Source organism: Haliotis asinina, chromosome 2 (genome assembly GCF_037392515.1).
Source record: "Haliotis asinina isolate JCU_RB_2024 chromosome 2, JCU_Hal_asi_v2, whole genome shotgun sequence".
NCBI lineage: Eukaryota > Metazoa > Mollusca > Gastropoda > Lepetellida > Haliotidae > Haliotis > Haliotis asinina.
Window position 1 is genome coordinate 2,389,365 of NC_090281.1, and position 21,063 is coordinate 2,410,427.

The 21,063-nt window shown below is 43.5% G+C and overlaps 1 protein-coding gene across 2 annotated transcripts in view; it reads right to left on the reverse strand.

Annotated features, from left to right (window-relative positions):
- Window positions 1-1,085: 1,085 nt before the first annotated feature.
- Window positions 1,086-21,063, reverse strand: part of LOC137273120 (myomegalin-like) — a 129,337-nt gene continuing 109,359 nt past the window's right edge. For both annotated transcript variants that reach the window (XM_067805582.1, XM_067805580.1), the window contains 12 exons: window positions 18,574-20,961; window positions 18,005-18,152; window positions 16,266-17,422; window positions 15,385-15,883; window positions 15,136-15,248; window positions 14,701-14,883; window positions 14,304-14,465; window positions 13,728-13,973; window positions 13,058-13,230; window positions 8,163-8,321; window positions 7,717-7,855; window positions 1,086-4,686 (listed from right to left, as the gene is read on the reverse strand). In XM_067805582.1, coding sequence (XP_067661683.1) covers window positions 4,592-4,686; window positions 7,717-7,855; window positions 8,163-8,321; window positions 13,058-13,230; window positions 13,728-13,973; window positions 14,304-14,465; window positions 14,701-14,883; window positions 15,136-15,248; window positions 15,385-15,883; window positions 16,266-17,422; window positions 18,005-18,152; window positions 18,574-20,961 — 5,462 coding nt within the window. In that variant the 3' untranslated portion in view covers window positions 1,086-4,591. The remainder of the gene's footprint in view (window positions 4,687-7,716; window positions 7,856-8,162; window positions 8,322-13,057; window positions 13,231-13,727; window positions 13,974-14,303; window positions 14,466-14,700; window positions 14,884-15,135; window positions 15,249-15,384; window positions 15,884-16,265; window positions 17,423-18,004; window positions 18,153-18,573; window positions 20,962-21,063) is intronic.

The window sequence follows — 21,063 nt, forward strand, 5'->3', positions numbered from 1 at the left end:
AGTCAACAGGACGCGCGCACATCTAATCTTTTTTTTTCGTTAGTGAGGTAGCCAGAGACTGAGTACTTCGGTAAGACACGCTTTCTCACCGGAAGTGCTTATATTTAGATTTAATGTTGCTAGAGGGATAAGCGCCTTAAGAGGTGACTAACAGATCATCGTATCCAAACTGCCGCCATATATGTGGACTATTGCTGAGTGTGGCGCTAGACGAAGAAACAAAGAAAGTTCAGTGTTGTAGTCAGGAAACTGTGCCACTGAGCAAATACTGTTGATGTTGATTATTTTCACGACTGGACCTGAGCTGCCATACATGACTGATACATTGATGGTCAGGAAGTAATCGAACCCTGTCATAGCCAGTGACATGGATTTGATGTTGCTTTACAGTTCCAGGGAATGGGGGTATGGCGCTGACAAATGAAGAAACCTTATCAGCATGCCTGGCTGGAAAATCCATTCAGGTGCATCCCTGATTAACTGTTCTACTGTGTTGTGTGAAATTCTCTTCATCACTTTACCACAGCCTGTTTGGGATCAAATGACATTACTAACAATAGCTCACCAATCAAGACATTATGGAGAATATGCATTCATATCTACAAGGTTATGGGCAGTGAATCAGGATTTCATATTTAAACAAGTGTTGGCCACTAATGTGGCAATGCCCCCCGCCGCTAAGGACTGCCAAATTTATAACATATTCACTAGTTTTTACTTTTTGGTCACACACAAGATGCATCCACTGGTATCTGTAAAATTACCCTTTGAAATAAGGTGAAGGTCACCAAAATCAACTGGTGTCTGCATAATCCTCCAATGTAGACTGTCACCAAATCTGAAGACATTGGGTACAGCAGTGTATGATCATGAGATATCGCGTTAACATGAGTTTGAAAAGTGGTCAGAGTCGGTTGAGGTTGAAGATGGGGTCAAGGTCACCAAAATCAAGTGCAAAGCCCTGCATGATAAATATGAACTTCAGTGCAATGTCTCTCCATATTCTCAGGAGCTGTTATATTGTTGGCGTAAACCATACTCACTTACTCTGGGGCTGGTGAAAAAAGCAAGACATACTCTCAAGCTCTGATCAATAGCATTTTATTGTGTGGTCATGAACAATTTACAGGAGAGACAGACAGAAAGACATCCAATCATTCTCCTCATTTCCAGCAGCCTGGCGCTCAGAACCAAACACAACATTTTCATCCCAAATATAGTAACCAGGGATGACAGAAGAACAGACAACATACAGCTACACAGAGACAGATCAGTGTAGCATGTCATAGAGCATGTTCTGTACATATACAGGAGACATACCACCACTGAGATTCTGGCTGACAGAACAACACTATACAATAGGTATTTAGCAACTTAGTGGGTTAATTGTCTGCTTACAACAGATTTTATCTGATATCTGTGGAAGTCAATTTGAAGAGAGCAAGAAAGGCACGAGAGTTAACCAACTGAGTGCAGGCTGAACGTTTACACTCAGTTATGTCCCTTGCCTTGAGATGATGAACTACAGCTTAATGTAAGTTTCACAGGCATGACCCACAAAATTAGGATAGGATCTGGGAAGAACTATTTTCTTGTACTCATCCTCACACATCATTCCAAATATTCAACCTGGACCAGTTAACATGTGTCAAAATGTTAAATATGTGGCAGTCTCCAGTTTCCGCTAAATGTAAACTACGTACACCAGGAAATAACTTATCTTATGAAAATACACTCTTCTGTGATTACAGCAACTAGGATTATGGCATATCATCATAAATACATATTACATAACAAAACCATGTACTTACATACTATTCATGAACTCAACAGCTCATATTGCATCAGTAACACCTCTGGGACATCTCAAAGGCCATGACAGTTACTTTGATTTTTCTCTCATTAAGCATATTGCAACATATTAACATATATTGCGTACTCCTACATTTGAGATGCTCCCCCTCCCACAGTTGCCAGAAGTTGATACAGATGTTTATGATGTGGCATCTTTAGAGTTCTGCTATACATTGGCTATCACAGCGTCCGCAGGTTCAACTAAGGTATGTACAATAACATAAAACGCAGGTAACTACATTCTTCTGTGAAGATCTGAGTCCGAGGCTGTGATGATTCTATACATTGTGATACACTGTGCCATGATGAGGGTATGGCTGTTTGATTACATCGTTAGGTTGTATAGGGACACAGACATTACAAATAAGTACAGTAGACTTGTCACAAAAATGTAATGTGAAATACTGTCTTGTGAAACCACTGGTAGTTCAAATCATTTGAACTGACTGAATAGACCTTCACTCAGTCCATTGAACAACAAGTGTTTGCCACTAATGTCCCCCGCCGCTAAAGAAGACATTAATTATAACATATTCATTCCTTTTTGCTCACATACAAGATGCATGAAATGTCACAATGTTGGCTATCGACAATATTGAAGACATTGGTTACGCTGTGGCGGGGACGATTAATGAAGCTAGTGTTGAGACTTATGAGTTGTGCATCCCTACAGCCCTATGAACATACAACATGAGGTGATGAACAAAACACCAGCTCACAGACTCAATGCTAAAATAGGAAGCTTGACATATGGATGGATGGATGATGATGATGATGATGATGGCGATGAAATGAACATAAGTACTTCTATCTACTCACACCATGCAAATGTTTTCCCAAGAACCAGCAGCGATGCTTTTTGTAAAGAACCATCTCTATACCCAGCAAATGTCAGAAACGGAACTATCACATACATTCTTCAGCAGTTAACTTTTAGTAGCTTGCCGTACAATTACCTCATTACAATAAAACATGTAAAAATATGGTAAATTTTAGTGTTTTTGTGAGCATATACTGTAATACTGTAATAACTTCTGTGGAAGACGACAGTGGAAGAAGAGATTCAGCTTTTAGTTCAGGTGAGGAAGGTCTGTATTTTCAACATTTAGCAGTTCTACTACCTGTTGTATGCAGCTGAATAGTGCTAGCACCATAACATGTCTGTTTGTGGTCTCTGATCACACTAAAATGTGTGGGATACTATACATTTCCACTTCTCCAACCAGCATGTATTTTATCAAGAAGCTGGGGGAAAACGTTGGGAAAAGTGAGATTCCTCTGAACTAAATCATCCCCATAGCCTATGATCATTCAGTAACACAATGGCAAGCATTTCCTGTCTACACAGGGGAGATAACTCCACATAATTCATGGTCAAGTGGACTTGAAATCGTTACTGGCAAACAAAGACAAGTGGAGAACGAACAACGTAGAGAACGTGTTTACGAGAAGTGGATGGTGCAGGGCAATCAGCAGACCAATTTTGTTTGTGAAAGGGAGAGTAGATGTAAGCTAGAGCATGTGCAGTGAATGACAATGAATGAAGAAGAATCTTACATGGTCATAGTAGCAAATCAGTACAACCTGGCCTCCTTTGCCAGTGGGAAGTGCAACTTATCCTTGTTTGCCAGTAAATGTGTTACATCAGCTATTGTGAAGCATAACACTTCAAAACAATTGAGTGCTTTTAGCAATGAACTGGTCATTTCTACACACACTTAAAAACAAAAACAAAAACAAAAGTCACCACTGAAAGAAACAATTACCCACTGCTGGAAAAATGTTATCATCCGCTGTACGAAAGCGAAACTTGGAAAACACTATATCCATTGTTAGTGTGTTAGTTGACTGGGTGAAGATCTGTTCTCTGTAACATCCTGTTGATGACCGTAAAACTATTGCCCACTACTATCTGCATGTAGTAAGAGATTGGTGATGATGGAGCACTCCTACAGTCCTTGGAATAGTGGTCTCTGAAGACACCCCCAGTACAGATGTCAATGATCACATGACACAGGCAACAGTCCACAATAAGTGACATTTTAAAATAAGTTCAACTATTGCTGATGAAATGATTTAAAATGCTGTCAAAATGGTTACAATGAAGGACAGTTAAAAACACTGAGGTTTTGAAATGACTGGAAAGACAAAATCCAAATTTATTCACATTTGCTTTTTGGTCCCTTAAAAATAACAACTTTGATCAACAGCTCCATAGAATGTAGGCAATATTTACAGATGATGTCTGCTCATTCTGCCAACACAGGAAGATCCTGTAAAAACAATAGTGTGACCTCTACAACTCTCCCACCATCACATCTTTCAGTTAAATCAATAAAATACTGCTCCTATACAAACTCTGCAACTGATGTCTGGTTCATTTCATATCAATATTTCAACATGATAGATTTTTAAAATTCAACATGAAATGCAGTCTGTACTTGATATGCTCACATTCACCAATTAATGGAAGATTTTGGTGTGGATGACCCCTGTATAATCCCTCGTTGCCAGGGTTTCAGTATGAAGGAGACAAGTACAGTAATGCTTGTGATGAACCATAGATCGTGAAGACACATATCCACAGGCTGACCGCAACTTGAGGTGGGTGTTCATGTGTTGTCAGGATTTGAATGACATCATTATGGGTCTGTGCTTGAATGACATCAATATTGGTGTGGGGTTTGTGTGATGACCTGGTGGGTTGGGGTGGGGTACACAGGTTCAGGGAGTGGCATCATCTTTTAGTGGTGGGTATCTTGAAACCGGACTCTCTTGCCGACTTCTCCATGTTGGAGCCTGCTTTGTGTAGAACCTTGTATGTCTTGGACACTGAAACACATCACGAAGAATGTCATCAACATCAGATACGTTGAAACAATTGAAAAATTACAGTGTCAATCTCCACTACAAGCAGAGAGACTGAAGACATCAGCAATTACAGAACAAATCTCCAAAAATATTCCAACTTGACAATAGCTGCATATCTTAAGCATTAGACTAAATACACATGTACAAGACAGATATAGACGGTGACAGGTCATTGCTGCAGATATAGCTGAAGCCATGACAACCTTGCAGTAAACACTGATTGAAATCTGGAACAGTGAGACAACAACAACATCTATATATTCACCCAATATACGAAGGGATGTCAATAAGTTTTGAGCCTCGCATACAAAAACACAAAATATTGGTATGAACCACATTTATTTTTCAACATAGTCCCCTTGTGAGTCAAGACACTTGTTCCATCTTTTTTGCCAGGCGCTGATGCAATCTCTGTAGAAGGCGCCATTTTGGTCCTCAAACCAAGCCTCAGTAGCAGCAATAAGCTCATTATCATCCTGAAATCTACAACCATGCAAGTGTTTCTTGAGATTTGGGAACAGATGGTAATCACTTGGTGCCAGGTCTGGAGAGTAGTGGGGATGCGGCAAGATTTCGTACCCGCATTTCTGGACAGCAGCAGCTGCAAAGTGAGAGGTCTGTACTGGAGCACTGTCTTGATGTAGAAGAATACCACGTCTGATCTTGACTGTCGCACTTGCCACAAGTTAGCAAAATATTCCCCATTCATTGTTCTTCCTTTTGGTAAGTAATCTATGTGGATGACACCTTTGCTATCCCAGAAGACTGTCGCCATTACCTTCTGCACTGATCTGGAGGCTGTGAACTTTTTGATCCTGGGAGAAGTGACATGTTTCCATTCCATGGATTCTTGTTTCCTCTCAGGATCATAGTGGTGGATCCAGGTTTCATCACAGGTTACTAGCCTACAGTGAAAATCTTCTGGATGCTTGTTGTATCTGGTTAGCATGGAGTTGCTTATGGTGACCCTTGTTTGGTTCATCTCATCTGTAAGCATTCTTGGCACCCATCTTGCGCACACCTTAGACATGACGAGATGTTCATGAAGAATTGTCTCGATGGATCCGTGTGAAATGCCTGTGGTCTTCTCTAACTCGTGGAGTGTGATTCAACGATTTTCCACCACAAGTCTATGCACTCTCTCAATGTTTTCCTGACTAGTGCTTGTTGTTAGGCGACCTGGACGGGGTCATCTTCAAGACTCTCTCTACCATGCTTAAATTCATTGACCCATCGTTTGATGGTAGCAGATGAAGGGGAAGACTTCCCATAAACTGCTGAAAGCCTTTCTTCAATGTTCTTCGCCAAGTTTCCTTCAAGAACTAAAAACTTAATTACTGCTCTATACTCAATTTTATTCATTTTTACTGCCGTGAGGGGGGCCTCTTTCTGTCAATGTGAGCTGTTCAATAACTTCTGAGAGTAGGATACCAAAACTTATATATTGCATCAACTACACCTCAAGGTTCAATGTTGTACCATAGGCTGTGACACCTGGGTATGAAAAATGCTCAAGGCTCAAAACTTATTGACATCCCCTCATACATACACTGGGCCATCTGTGAATGCTGCTGCTATTGCTATATCTAACCAAATGAACAGAGTCACCATCAACAGGAAAATAGCATAAAAATGTTAAGTGTTCACAATGGCGTACAATTTGAATAAGAAACTAATAAGCAGAATATAAGATATAAAAAAAGATTGCAAGTTGTTAGTACAGTCGGAGCTCTGCCACCAGAACACTGGAGAAGATTATCACACATGTATTGATATCAGCAGATCTCTTGTAAGAGTATGGCACCGAAATGTGTGAATATATACCGCTGAGGAATGGAATATGATATAAAACACATCTAAAAACACACACAGACAGAGAGCTGCTAGAGAGTAATATAACAGAGTTTATATTGCATGTACCTGCCTCCTCCCAGCATGTCATCACTCGGATTACATCATACACGCAGACATACAGCTACTGGCACATGGACACTGTGATACATACCCTGGACCCAGTCACTGACATTGCTTCTGTCAGCTCCAGTACCTGCTGAAAACAGCTTCCTATTGTAATTACTGGCATGGGTCAGGAACTCAGGTCTCTGCTTCCAGATGGGAGAGACTGATAGACTGATGGAGTGACTGTGTGAGTAGGGCTTTATGCCACTTTTAGCAATAATCCAGCAACATACCAGCGGAAGTGACAAAAATGGGCTTCAAACAATATACCCAATGTGGGCAATCAAACTCAGGTCTTAGGCACGTTAACCATTAGGCTACCCCACCCCTCCAGTGAGTGATGGAAAATGCATACTGGGTATTTGTGAAAACAGAATGGACTTTTAGCACACTGGGATATACATAACACTGACCATGAACAGGCAATTTATAATTTGAGCTTATTCACCTATTTACGTTAAGAGGGGTTTAATAATTAATTACAGTCCACATGTGACAGTAGCTGGGATGTGTCAGGTGAAAGCATGGCTACACAACACACACAATGCAGACTGCTGGACAACCTGACAAAGTGACAGACACATGGATACAGACAAGGTTTGCACCTAGAGGTCTTCCACCCACCGGTGTTTGTCCAGCAGGGACTGATCTGTGGAACACATGCAGATATACATTACTATGCTGTAGGAAGTCCTGTATAAACCCATGCAAGTCAGATTGTTGGTCTGTACAGATATCCTAATGTCATATGATTACATGTAAATTGTAACACATACACTGATCTGTGGAACACATGCAGATATACATTACTACACTATCTGTTGTTGGCAGTCTTGTATAAACCCATGCAAGTCAAATGGTTGGTCTGTACAGATATCCTGATGTCATTTTATTATATGTAACATACAGATTGATTTGTGGAACACATGCATTTATTTACACATGGCTGCACTTCCTAACATGCTTCGCTAAAAGATCAATGGTGCAGACAGTACTTTATCAGTACACTGTGCCCCCTGCCTGTCTACTCACATTGTTTGTACAGAACTTGTTCTACATTCTCCCTCTGCCTGTTGGTGGCCTGGAGTCTGTGGTCAGCCTCGCGGACCTGGTGTTTCAGAAGGTCGTATTTGGAACGCAGGTGGACCAGGTTACGCTTCAAGTCCTCGTTCTAGGCAGAAAGCAACCAGTGAAATGTACAACATAACATTAAAGTGGGGTTCACACAATTTGCTTCTCTCATCAAAGCAGAAGTGAGCACTGAATGAATAGGTTGCCCCATCACCCCAGGATTCACTGGTGCACTGCCCGTTATATGGATTCTTCTTTTCCAACTTTATGAGATGCACAGAAAACAATAGACAAACTGTCCACCCCACAGAATTTCAAGTGTTGGCAAGGGCTTTACCTAAATACTAGCTTGTGAAAAGAACAAGAAGGATACATATTTCTAGAACATTAGTGATGCTGTAATTCACCTCAGAGGCCATCTTTGGGTCAAAGAATTCACCCAGCTCGTTGATGGGTGGCAGCTGCGAGATCCAGAAGGCGGACACCAGTCTCTGTTCCTGCTCCAGGCAGATACGGAGATTCTCTGCTGACATACCCAGCTCCTTCAGGGTGCTGTACTCCACACTCTGAGGACAGATCAACATGGCCTTCATCAGTGTCAGGGACAGATCAACATGGGTGTCATCAGTGTCGGGGACTGATCAACAAGGTCATCTTCAGTATCATGTACAGATCAACATGGGCATCTTCAGTGTCATGGACAGATCTACATAGCCGTCAACAATGTCAGGGGCAGTCAACAAGGCCTTCATCAGTGTCAGGGACAGATCAACATGGCCTTCATCAGTGTCAGGGACAGATCAACAAGGCCGTCATCAGTGTCAGGGACAGATCAACAAGGCCTTCATCAGTGTCAGAGACAGATCAATATGGCCTTCATCAGTGTCACAGACAGATCAACATGGCCTTCATCAGTGTCAGGGACAGATCAACAAGGCCTTCACCAGTGTCAGGGACAGATCAACATGGCCTTCATCAGTGTCAGGGACAGATCAATACGGCCTTCATCAGTGTCAGGGACAGATCAACATGGCCTTCATCAGTGTCAGGGACAGATCAACAAGGCCTTCACCAGTGTCAGGGACAGATCAACATGGCCTTCATCAGTGTCAGAGACAGATCAACATAGCCGTCAACAAAGTCGGGGGCAGGCAACATGGCCCGCATCAGCATTGGGGACAGATCAAAATGGTCGTCATGAATGTCAGGGACTTATCAACAAGGCCTTCATCGGTGGAACAGATCAATAAGGCCTTCATCAGTGTCAGGGACAAATCAACAAGACCTTCATCAGTGTCAGGGACAGATCAACAGGACCTTCATCAGTGTCAGAGACAGATCAATATGGCCTTCATCAGTGTCAGGGACAGATCAACATGGCCTTCATCAGTGTCAGGGACAGATCAACAAGGCCTTCACCAGTGTCAGGGACAGATCAACATGGCCTTCATCAGTGTCAGAGACAGATCAACATAGCCGTCAACAAAGTCGGGGGCAGGCAACATGGCCCGCATCAGCATTGGGGACAGATCAAAATGGTCGTCATGAATGTCAGGGACTTATCAACAAGGCCTTCATCGGTGGAACAGATCAATAAGGCCTTCATCAGTGTCAGGGACAAATCAACAAGACCTTCATCAGTGTCAGGGACAGATCAACAAGGCCTTCATCAGTGTCAGAGACAGATCAATATGGCCTTCATCAGTGTCAGACAGATCAACATGGCCTTCATCAGTGTCAGGGACAGATCAACATGGCCTTCATCAGTGTCAGGGACAGATCAACAAGGCCGTCATCAGTGTCAGGGACAGATCAACAAGGCCTTCATCAGTGTCAGAGACAGATCAATATGGCCTTCATCAGTGTCACAGACAGATCAACATGGCCTTCATCAGTGTCAGGGACAGATCAACAAGGCCTTCACCAGTGTCAGGGACAGATCAACATGGCCTTCATCAGTGTCAGGGACAGATCAACAGGACCTTCATCAGTGTCGGGGACTGATCAACAAGGCCTTCATCAGAGACAGATCAATATGGCCAGATATGGACAGATCAACATGGCCTTCATCAGTGTCAGGGACAGATCAACAAGGCCTTCATCAGTGTCAGGGACAGATCAACATGGCCTTCATCAGAGACAGATCAATATGGCCAGATATGGACAGATCAACATGGCCTTCATCAGTGTCAGGGACAGATCAACAAGGCCTTCATCAGTGTCAGGGACAGATCAACGAGGCCTTCATCAGTGTCAGGGACAGATCAACATGGCCTTCATCAGTGTCAGGGACAGATCAACATGGCCTTCATCAGTGTCAGTGTCAGATCAACATGGCTTTCATCAGTGTCAGGGACATATCAACATGGCCATCAACAAAGTCGGGGGCAGACAACATGGCCCGCATCAGCATTGGGGACAGATCAAAATGGCCGTCATTAATGTCGCTAATGAGAGATGATAATTTTTGTCCTGCTTTAAAATCATGTAATATGGTATGCTGTATAGAGACAACAAGACAACAGTAATGAGATACTGCAGTAGTAATTGAGCTATTGTCTATTTTGAGGAGAGTTAGATAGTCAGAAAGCTTGCAGCACTTCAAGGAACTGGGCCCACGTGCTAGGACATTATTAACTTCACACTCAACTATATTCCATCTATACAAAGTTGGCCAGATTCTGGATCAGAAAAACCTGCAATCAGTATTGTGACCAATGATGCCTGCTGTTGGCCCACTGGGACATGCTAACCAGAATTATAAAGTTGCCTCTTACAATGAGCAGAGACTGTGGGTGACAGACATGTCTTATCAAGATCACTGAATGTATACATACCTACGCAGCATTAATTCAGGGACCATGTAGCTTTACACGAAATATATCACTGTCAGATTTCAGTTATAGCTGTTTTGCAAAGGACTATTAATCAAAATAAAGACGATCTTTAGTCCATGGCCTGACATTATCTGAAGCACTGATTGTTACAAAGTTTGTATGACTACCCTCTAGGAAGCATTGTTAGTGAGGTAAGATACAGAGGGAGAGAGAGAAGCCCTTCATGCAAATATTCATTGTGGATCTATAAGTAGGTGTCTATTCAACACATTCATATCATTTTACTGAGAACACAATACTCACAATACATAATACCTGAATACTGTGCTGCATGAGCATATACAACGGATTGTAAGTTTCAAAGTGATTTTACACAAACTTAAAACTTGAATTCTTCACTTCCACACGAATGCAATGAAACTAAAAGGTATTGCAGTGTTAACTGTTTCAAAACATGGGTGTTTGATGTGTCATGTATGAAACATGAACTTCCATGCTACTTCTGCCATAATAGAGGACATGAACCCCGAGAATGAGAGAAAACATAACAACCCTCGTAACACCTTGACCAGTCACCAATAACACTACTGCACCCTTTAGTTTGTGATCCTGATGCTGTCTGATGGTCCAGCTACACTGAGTAAGGAAACGGGGGTACACGTTCTACATTACTGCCCGTACATAAAGCAGCAGGATCACACGACCATGGTTTCACTGTACCAGGGGTCGAACCTGGAACATCATTATCATGAGCATTTGCTATGTGTGAGCACATACACAGACCAAGCATCTTTACATCTCTGGCAAATATAAAAAACTAAAACCTAAAACCTGGAAATATGTGGAAGAAGTCTATTGAGGATACACACTTAATGCATTCCCTCAAGACATGCAAGCTAGAGGACCTTTGGCACTACAAACACATACACGTACACTGTACAAGACATGCTGTTGACCTATCTAGCAGCATGGGTTCAGTGCCAATTGCAATGTTACAACATAAGTCATATCACAATCACCAACGTGTACCTTGACTGCCTATCATGAATATACTTGTAGTACCAATTCTGGTTGAATTAGCCACTATGAGTTATATGTTGTATCTGGAAAATACAGGGGGAAGAGAGGGGAAACACAAATTATGGCTAGATATAAATCTCATATAAGCACTGTGGGTAGTAGGACCATGCAGGCAAGAGGTCTTATGGCATTGGAAACACATAGAGGTACACTGTACAAAGATGACTAGACATGCGCATTCAGCTGGCCTATCTAGTAGCATGGGTTCAGTGCCTTTCGCAATGCTTACTATAGTCTTATCACAATTACCAAGTTAGCTGGCTAAACATTGTTTCTGCTGAGGTAGGCCAATCTTACCTGGTGAATAACACACTTTCCACAGCACATTAGTCGCTAGCAATTTGTGCTGTGTGCAACTGTTCCAAGAATCTGAATGAAGTGTGTAATATTTGTAAGCAATATGCTACCCTCTAACTCATGACAATCTGAACATAATCCAGTCTGTGCAGATAACATGCTGACTGACTGAAACCATGGTCACACGTCTGTGGTGTGACAACAAGCCCTCCACCACGTCACAGATCATGAACACCTTGTTCCCAGGCTAGCAAGTCAGGTCTGTATCATTCCAGTTACCATGGTTAGCGGCATGAGTTAGACATTCCCCAAATGACGAATGTACATGAAAGAAGGTTATACGACATTCCTATGACAACTGGCAATGTTTTAGCATGCAACAATGTATGTTTTCCTGGGGCTATGATAACTAGCAATGCCTGGCATGCAATGTACAAGCACAAGTGGATACATTGATTTACCTTCAGTAGCTGATGAGGGAAGGAAGAAAACATCTTGTGAAAATCATTAAACAACCTGTTTCACTATACAATATGACACTGACATTACATTCCGTATATAGGAACAGTAAGGTGAACAATTTCTTCCAAACCTAATTTCGAAACTATACAAAAACAACCCCCCATACACACACACTTAATTTCTGAAGATTTTTACAAAGATATTAAAACACCAATTACATATTCCTATTAAAATTTCAAAAGACAAACAGTTTATTGCTGGAACTGACATAATTTTCATGTCAAGGTATTCCTGTTAGATTATAATGAAAGATAGTAAAGATAGTCAATGGTCACTACAATGATTAGTTCCTAACACACCAAAGGGAGGCAATTCTTTATGAAAAATTACAATATATTGGACAACTGGAGCACAGGTGCCCCTCAAATGGTCGTGCTGTTTGATGCTGCAGTAAGCAATATTTCAGCTATGTGACAACAACATGTAAACAATGACATGCAGTCTGAACAATCCAGGGACAGAGGGAATGAGCTGCTCCATGACTTCACGTGCAATAGGGACCAGTTTCAGCCCCGAATCCTCCACATCCAACTTCACAGCTGTGAGAGTACGGGACAGCAACTAACCTCTGTGGTGGACAAGCCCTTGAGCGTCTTGAGTCGGTCACTGACCCGGGCTTGGATGCTGCTCAAAGTGGCCACACACTCTCCATTCTCCTTTCGCAACTTCTCAAAGTCATCCAGCTTCCCGATGGCGAACAGCCGACGGATGTCAGAGTCTACCCTCACAACAGGAAAGTCTGTTGGCATTACAAAAACAGATCTCAAACAGGATTCAGCAACAATTTGAATTTGTAATTTGAAACCACTTATCAAGAATCTCAATTTGGTATTTTTTTATATGGAACACACTGACACAGTGATATCTGTCTCAGACAATGTCTTGGATGATAGACAGAATGTCACCATCATGTCTTGATGTCAAACTTATCTATACTCATCAAAAGGAACAAGCGTCAGACAATGATTTATATTGTTAACCTTCCAAACATAATATAGTACAAAGACGCTAAATCTTGTAGAAACAACTCCCATAACAAGCATACATACTGAAAAAATCAAAAATGCATAATGTAGTTCAGAAAAGATGTATTTTTGATCTAATTATTTCTATTGGAAAAACTTTTCTATTTCATATTTCTATTGGAAAAACTTTACAAAAGATTTGTACCCATGTGTCAAAAACAAACATGTTTTAATGTATAGCATGACTACAAGGAGGAAGATGTGAAGGAACCTTTCATGACATCTCCTGGCTGACTGTCAACCCAGTACTTGATGTTCTCCATTGACGCCAGGTGGCGCCGCTCGGGGACGGTGGTGAGGTCGTCTGGGAGTGACATGAGACTGGTGCCATGTGACATGGCTGCAGGTGGCACTGGTAGGGACTGAGACATGTGGACATCTTTGCAGGGAGAAACACCTGTCTTGTCGGTGTGGTGGTGCGAGGCTGTGGTGCTGGTGAAGTCACTGTACACATGGTCTATCCACGGTTAGAGAGAGAGGCACACAGGTTAGAGTGAGTAAGTGCAGTTCAAACTCATTGAGTCAAACTTATTCTATCATCCACCCATCCTTCCCCACAACCATCAACTGATCCTGGCACACCTTTGAGTGGGGACCATCACATGATGATTGAATACACCTATATTGTACCAGCAAACAATAAGCGATTAGGTGTAAGGTGAACAGCTCTTCACACCAAGTTAAAAAAGAACATCAGATTGTTTTCAGGAAAGGTGCCCATTGCCATGGAAACATTACCTATTAATGAGACTGATCACAGCACACAAAGGAGATTATGTGTACTGACCTGCATCGTCATGGAGACCTGCCTCACGGGTGATTACACTGTACTTGTACTCTTTGTCTGAGCGGTGTGTTCGAATGTAAGTGTCTTTTGTCTTGGAATCTGACTTTCTCTCTGGTCTCAACGTAGACTCGGGGCTGGGTCGTCCATCCGGTGCATCAGTGGCTGAAATACCATGAACATTTACACACTATTTACACAAAAAATAGTCTAAATAGCATCACCAGGTACATGCATCTATTATCAACATTCAGCAATAATCACACTATATCACTGTTCATAATCAAGTGTAATAATCAATTCAGCAAGCCTTATCCTCTTATGGCAAGCAATGATTTCTGATGACCTTTGCTATACTGTCTCAAGGGATGCTTCTGTTATAGACAGAGTGACAACTCACTGTGAGAACCAGTCGGGCTGTTGTTGCGCTGCTGCTGATGCTGTTGTTGCTGGAGCTGCTGTCGGAGGATCTCCTCCAGTTTGGAACGTAGGGTGTCATTAGCATCAATGCTTCGTTCCAGCTGGACCCTCAGTCTACGGATCTCTGTGAGCAGCTCCCGAATGCAGGACTTCTCGTCGTTCTCTGTGGGCAACACTTGGACATGTTACTCAGGGAGACAATCTCTCATGCATTGTTCACACTGAGTGAAACACAAGGACACCCCCTGACTGCCCAGGAAGATCTTGTCAAGAAATAACTCAGTCAATCTACCTACTTCAAAAACATCAGTTTCATTATTTATCCCAAATGTTCTCTTGTCCAACTTAGCCCCACTGAAACAGTAAGCACCAAGAATTTTGCATCTTTCCTTTTAATGTGGCAGAGCAGCCTTACCTTGCTCACCACCCTGCAGTTTCTCATACACGCTGAGCTCCAGTCGCAGAGTCTTGTTCAGTTCCGCCTTCTCTTCCTCTCTGTCCCGCAAATCTCCCACCTCAAGGTTCAATCTGCAGCAAAAGTACACAACAGATGTGCTTACTTCATTAACACTTCTGCCAAAGCAACACTGAGAATGATACTGAACAGAAAATACACCAAAAACAGCTGACACTACATAATGTATCAACATCAGAGACCACTTACCTCTTGATCTCCTTCGAAGCTTTCTTCAACATGGCCTCCATCTTCTCCTTCTTCTGCTGCAGCTTCTGATATGTCTGCTCCCGCTCACTGATGGTCTGTTCCCACTCTGATATTGTCTTCTCCCTCTCCAAGATCGTCTTCTCCTTCTCTGCAAGTTCCTTCTTGTGTTTGGATATCATATGCTGTGATTCTTCCACGTTGTGTCTCATACTTTCAATAAGCTTGTCCTTCTCAGCAATCTCCTTGATATGCCTCCCCATCACTGACTGAGTTTCCTCCATGCTGCGTCTCAGCTTCTCAATCACCTTCTCTTTCTCATCCATCTCCCGCCGCTGTCGCTCCATAATGACCCTGGTGTTCTGGATCACCTTCTCATGCTCGTCGATGATGTAGATCTTCTCGGTAACGTTGGTGTGTGAGGTGGCCAGTTTCTGCTGCAGCTGCTGGATGGTCTGCTCAAGCTCATGCACCTTCAGGTCACAGTCGTGGTGCAGGTAACCTGGGGAGGAGGAACACATGGCGATCTCAGGATATACTCTGGACTGTATGAAGACAATGTCATTCTAACTGATAAGATGGCTATTGCTTGACATAAATGTGATCCATTTATTGCTCCTGTAATCTACATGCTGCTCATATTCAGATGACTTGAATATAACCTACTTTGAAAAAGGGAAGCCAGAATCAATAGGATACTCTTAAGCTGGCTCTCACGAGAAGGAAGACAGCATGGGCACAATGTCTTCCACTCGTACTGATGTACCTGCCCTCTGACTCCTGTATTCTAACTGCCTACTGCCAAAGCATTCAATAGTCACCTGTATCTCATAAAATGTATCCCATCTGTCCTCCTTCCTACTCCCTCCACCAAGATCACTCACCTCCGGCCTTCTCCAGACGACTGAGCAGCTCATCCCTCATCCTGTCACTGTGCTCCAGCCCCTCCTCCAGCTTCTGCCTCATGGCTCGGATCTCCACCAAATGCTCTCGCAGGGACAAGGAGTCTATATCTGTCTTCACAGGAGAGGTTGCTTCCCCTTGAGACTTCCGTGGGGTGTTCTGGATGCCAAAAGATTTACACAAAGTCTCATAGATACTCAGTTCATCTTTGAGAGTCTTGTTAAGATCCTCCATGGCACCTAACCGAGCCTGTAGTTGTCCCACATCGTTCAGTGGAGTCTGACTGCGCTCCCTGGAACTCACCAAGTCACTATCACAGTCAGACATCTTGAGTGTAGTCGACTTCTTACTGGTCGTCCCTGAACTGTCCATGAAGTCCTGTGCATCCTCTTGCCGGTTCTTCAGAGATGGGTTGAGTGTTATATCAGAGAACCTCAGCCCGGACTGGTTGGAATAAAAGGGGAAGTCCACACTATCTCTCTCCATCACCTTTCTCTGGAATGATAATTTCTCTGGACTGATGCTCTTGGGTGACTTAAACACTGACATGTCTCCTCCAGCTGAGTGAACAGAAGAGAGATCATTTGTTACTCCACTGGCTGTCCGGTGTCGCATCCTCTCAAGGACATCGCCCTTCTCTACCCCAAGCTCAAGGCCAAGAGTGCCCCTCCTGTTATCACTACCAGTTCTGTGCCTCATCCTCTCCAAGTCCTGATCGTCACCAAGCTCCAGACCCAGTGTATCTTGCCTGTTATCATTTCCTGTCCTCTGCCTCAGCTGCTCCACACAAGAGTCACCAGCAGAGTCTCGTAATGGCCGGCCATAGTTCTCATCTGTCTGCTTGTGTATGTCTGCTATATCATCCGACTCCATGCTGCCACTCTTACAGAGCCCAGCAGGGACCCGTGACAATGAGAGGAAGGAGGGTTGTGGAAGGCCGTCACAAGGGCTGCTGGAGTCAAGGGTGTCAGAACCTCCCAGTTTCCGAACAGATGAAACACGCTTCTGAGAAAGTGGACTTCCGTCTGCTTCGCCAATGCGAAGTTTCCCTGCAGCCTCTAGTTCCTGCTGGAACCTCTCAGAGATCTGCTGAAGCTGACGAACTTCGGCTGTCTTGGAATGCAAGTTTTTCTGGTACCTGTGATTGTGAATGAAAACAAAAATCAGTTGAATATTGAAAACAGCACTATGAGAGGAGGAACAAAGAGGTGAGGACTACAAAACAAAAAGCCACACAAAAAAAGATGGAAATCACAGTGTATCAAGACAGCTTCTGCTGGTCACACTGAACAATGACAGCTTGCCAATCAGTCATAGCCAACAAGCACCTGCTGATTGGAGAAGCATGTGTTTTCCAAGCAGCTTGCACTGGAAATGCAACAGGGTGAAAAGATACTGTACACTTGAAATCACATCTTAAATTTCTTCCAGTTTGTATCTAAGAGTCAAATCAGTAGCTATATGGAGAAAGATAGATGAATATGCCTCTCTTAATGTATTACTGTAACCACTTTGCATCTTAGTACATGAACAGATATAAAGTGACCATGTCTGATTTGGCCTTCAGTCATGTGGCTGTGGTTTGTGGTGTCACTGATTACACAGGCCAGGCAGATGTCTACGTATTGCTGCCTTAGTCCCTTATCACATGCTTCAGCCACATCTCACTGAAAGGGGGTAAGATACTGACAAAAGTCCATTTATCTGTCTGTCTACTCACATGTCCTGAAGCTGTGCTAGCTGATGTCGCAGCTGTTGGTTGCTGTGGAGAGCTTCCTGGTACTTGCCATGGAGGAAGGAGTCGGACATACTGGTGGTCACACCACCTGCCACACTCCCTCGCACTGACTGGGGCTCCAGTACTGAAACTGAGATGGAGAAGAAATCAATATATATGTTTATTACTGTGAAGATACTGTGACATCTCCCAGACAACATATTCACTTCTGCACACTTCATCAAACTCCCTGACAAACACACCCTCACAAGCACACTTTATCAAACTCCCAATATTTCTGTGTGCTCAAATATCATGCAACTTTATTCTACAGAAAATAAATACAGTAGTCATATAGGAATGTACAAGTGATGGTGGGAGGCATGAAGAGGAAAGTGTTAACAATGTTATCACAAGGAAAAAAGTCAGTGAGATGAAATGCACTCATAAAGATATGAACTGTGTATGATTAATATTTCAATTTCTGTAGAACACCTGACAAATGTGAGCCTGTGTTCTATGACACATCAATATACATAACCTCAAAAGCATCACTGTGAAGAAGTACTTACTGTCTGAGGTAGTTGTTCTTAAGACATCGAGACTCTGATTGAGCTTGGACCGAATGCTGTTGATGTCAGCAAGTCCAACATCGGTGTTGTGTCCATTTTGGTCATGCACCATCAGCTCTGACAGGAAGTGGCTCAGCTCCTCCAGCTCGTCCTTGAGCAGCGTGTTAACGTTCTGACTGTCCTGTAGTTGCTTACGGAGAGATGCGATCTCATGCCTATAGTCATCCCCTGAGTCTATCTGCAAGGCTGGAATATTGCTGCCTCCTTGAGAAGACGGATGATTCCCCTTGTGTGACAGTGGTGATGTTCCTCGATCAGCAAAGATGGGCTGTCTGATGGGATGACTGTTAAGACTATCGCCTGGTTGTGTGTTCTGTAACTCTTTTAGCCTCAGCTGCAGATCTGAATTGAACTTCTTGCTTTCCTGGAGCTGAGATTCCAGACTCCAAACTTGTCTCTGAAGCTTCTCCAGACTTCCAGACATCTGACACACCTGAGCGATATTGTCAGTTGACTGAGTGCGGAACTTTCCTAAAGAAGGAGACAAGGACCTCCTTGCTGGACTGGCCAGTCTCTCACTGCTGCCCGATGCACTGTTGTATCTGTGACTCAGCCCAAGGGACTTCTCCAGTTTCTCCTGCATGTCTTTGATCTGATGCTTCAACTCATACACATTGTCTGTGTTGCCATATTCCTTTACAGACTCCAGACTTAAGACTCTCAATGGACTCAAACCATCCTGAGTATTCCTAGCAGCCAGGTTCTCCACCGATCCTGTCCATGACTTGTTCCCAGAGAGTCTGGTGAGGCAGGTCTCGCTCTGTGACCGAGAGTCCTGCAGGGGCACAATTCCAGCATCCTTCAGCAATCCCCGGTAGTACTTGACTTTCTGAGACTGGTACCGGACAGTTTCCTCTGTCGCAGCCAGGGTCTTCTCCAGCTGCTTGATGTGGTCTGCAGCATCCTGTAGCTGCCTCTGCAGGATCACAGGATGATGCTCATGGGTGATGTTGGATGTCACTGGCTGGTGGTTTTTCAGCCGAGGAATCTGAGAACCCTTTCTACCATAGTTTTTCACTGACTGGTTGCTGCTGTGTGATATTCCAGATCCCATCCCACTGGAATTGGATGCACCATCAATCATACCTAATTCTGAATGACTGGCATCATCATTCCAACTTGGAATTCTGGAAGATTTCACACCATTTGTATCAAATGTCACTCTCTTCTGCTCTGCTATGATCTTCCTGGATTTTTCAAGCTCTGATTTCAATGCCTCCAGCTCCCTTGCCATGTCAATAATTAGACTTGGGTTGAATCCTGCAGGGTAGTCATCTGACTGACTACTGATGTTAATTTGCTTCTTGAGCAGTTCGTTAGCATGGACAACCTCCTTGAGTTGTGCCTTCAGTTTATGCACCTCATTTTGAAGGTCATGCAGGTAGGGCAAATCCCGGGAATCAATCTGGGTGTCGTGATCCAGACCTAAATGAGATCGGAGTACATCATTCTCTTTGTCCCTTCGGTCCAACGATGACCTTAGCTCATCTATCTGTTGCTGCATCTGCTGGAAATCAGCAACTGTTGGGTCCGCCTCATTGCGTCCGGGTACCTCACGTGTCTCACACTCTCCAAACATCTGACCCTGGAGGTCATTGTTCTGTTTCAAAGCAGCCACCAGATCCTCCTGCAGCTGTTGCACCAACTTTCGTAACATTGAAGATGACATTTTGGACAAAGATTCTGAATCAGTACTAGAGGCCTTGGTGGTTGGTAAGATATCTACGGGTGACACAGAATTGTTCAGCTTGGCAATGGGTGGTGATGTTTGAACATCATTGTACGATGGAAGAGATCGGTGGGCTGGTCGTTTGTTCTCTGATCCTGATAAGCTGGTTCCTGGAGACAAAGTTCTGTTGTGGGCTAGTGGAGACGTTTGAGCACTCTGATATGCTGTAAAAGGTGATGTCAATGTTGATCTGTTCTGTGTGCTGTGAGGACGATGAGGCGACGTTTGGACACTACGATGGTCTGCCCAGGGTGAAGTCCCTACACACTTGGTGATAACAGAACCCACAGTTATCTGCCCTTCTGGTAGGAGATCCCTTCCTGTTGCAGAACACTGTACCTCATGGTGGTCTATGTCTGGAGATGCAGATACTGCCTGGTCCTGCGTGCTGATTCCGTGGAATGATGATGAGTGAGTTTCTGTTAGATCATGGTAACCACTCTCACCGGGACTCGCCCCATGGCGAACAGGTGAGGTCTGGGCATCCACAAACTGTGACCTTGTCTTCAGTGAACAGCCACCATCGTCCCAGTTGGGACTGCGATGTACACTGTTAATGTGGTGCTGTTCTTCAGTAGCTGATGATGAATAGTGGTTGTCTAAAAAGAAAGGGAACAACTGAGATACAGCCATGAACACAAAAACAGAACTACAGCAGGAACAGCTGATGATTTCTTTTTGCACCATGAATACCACAGACA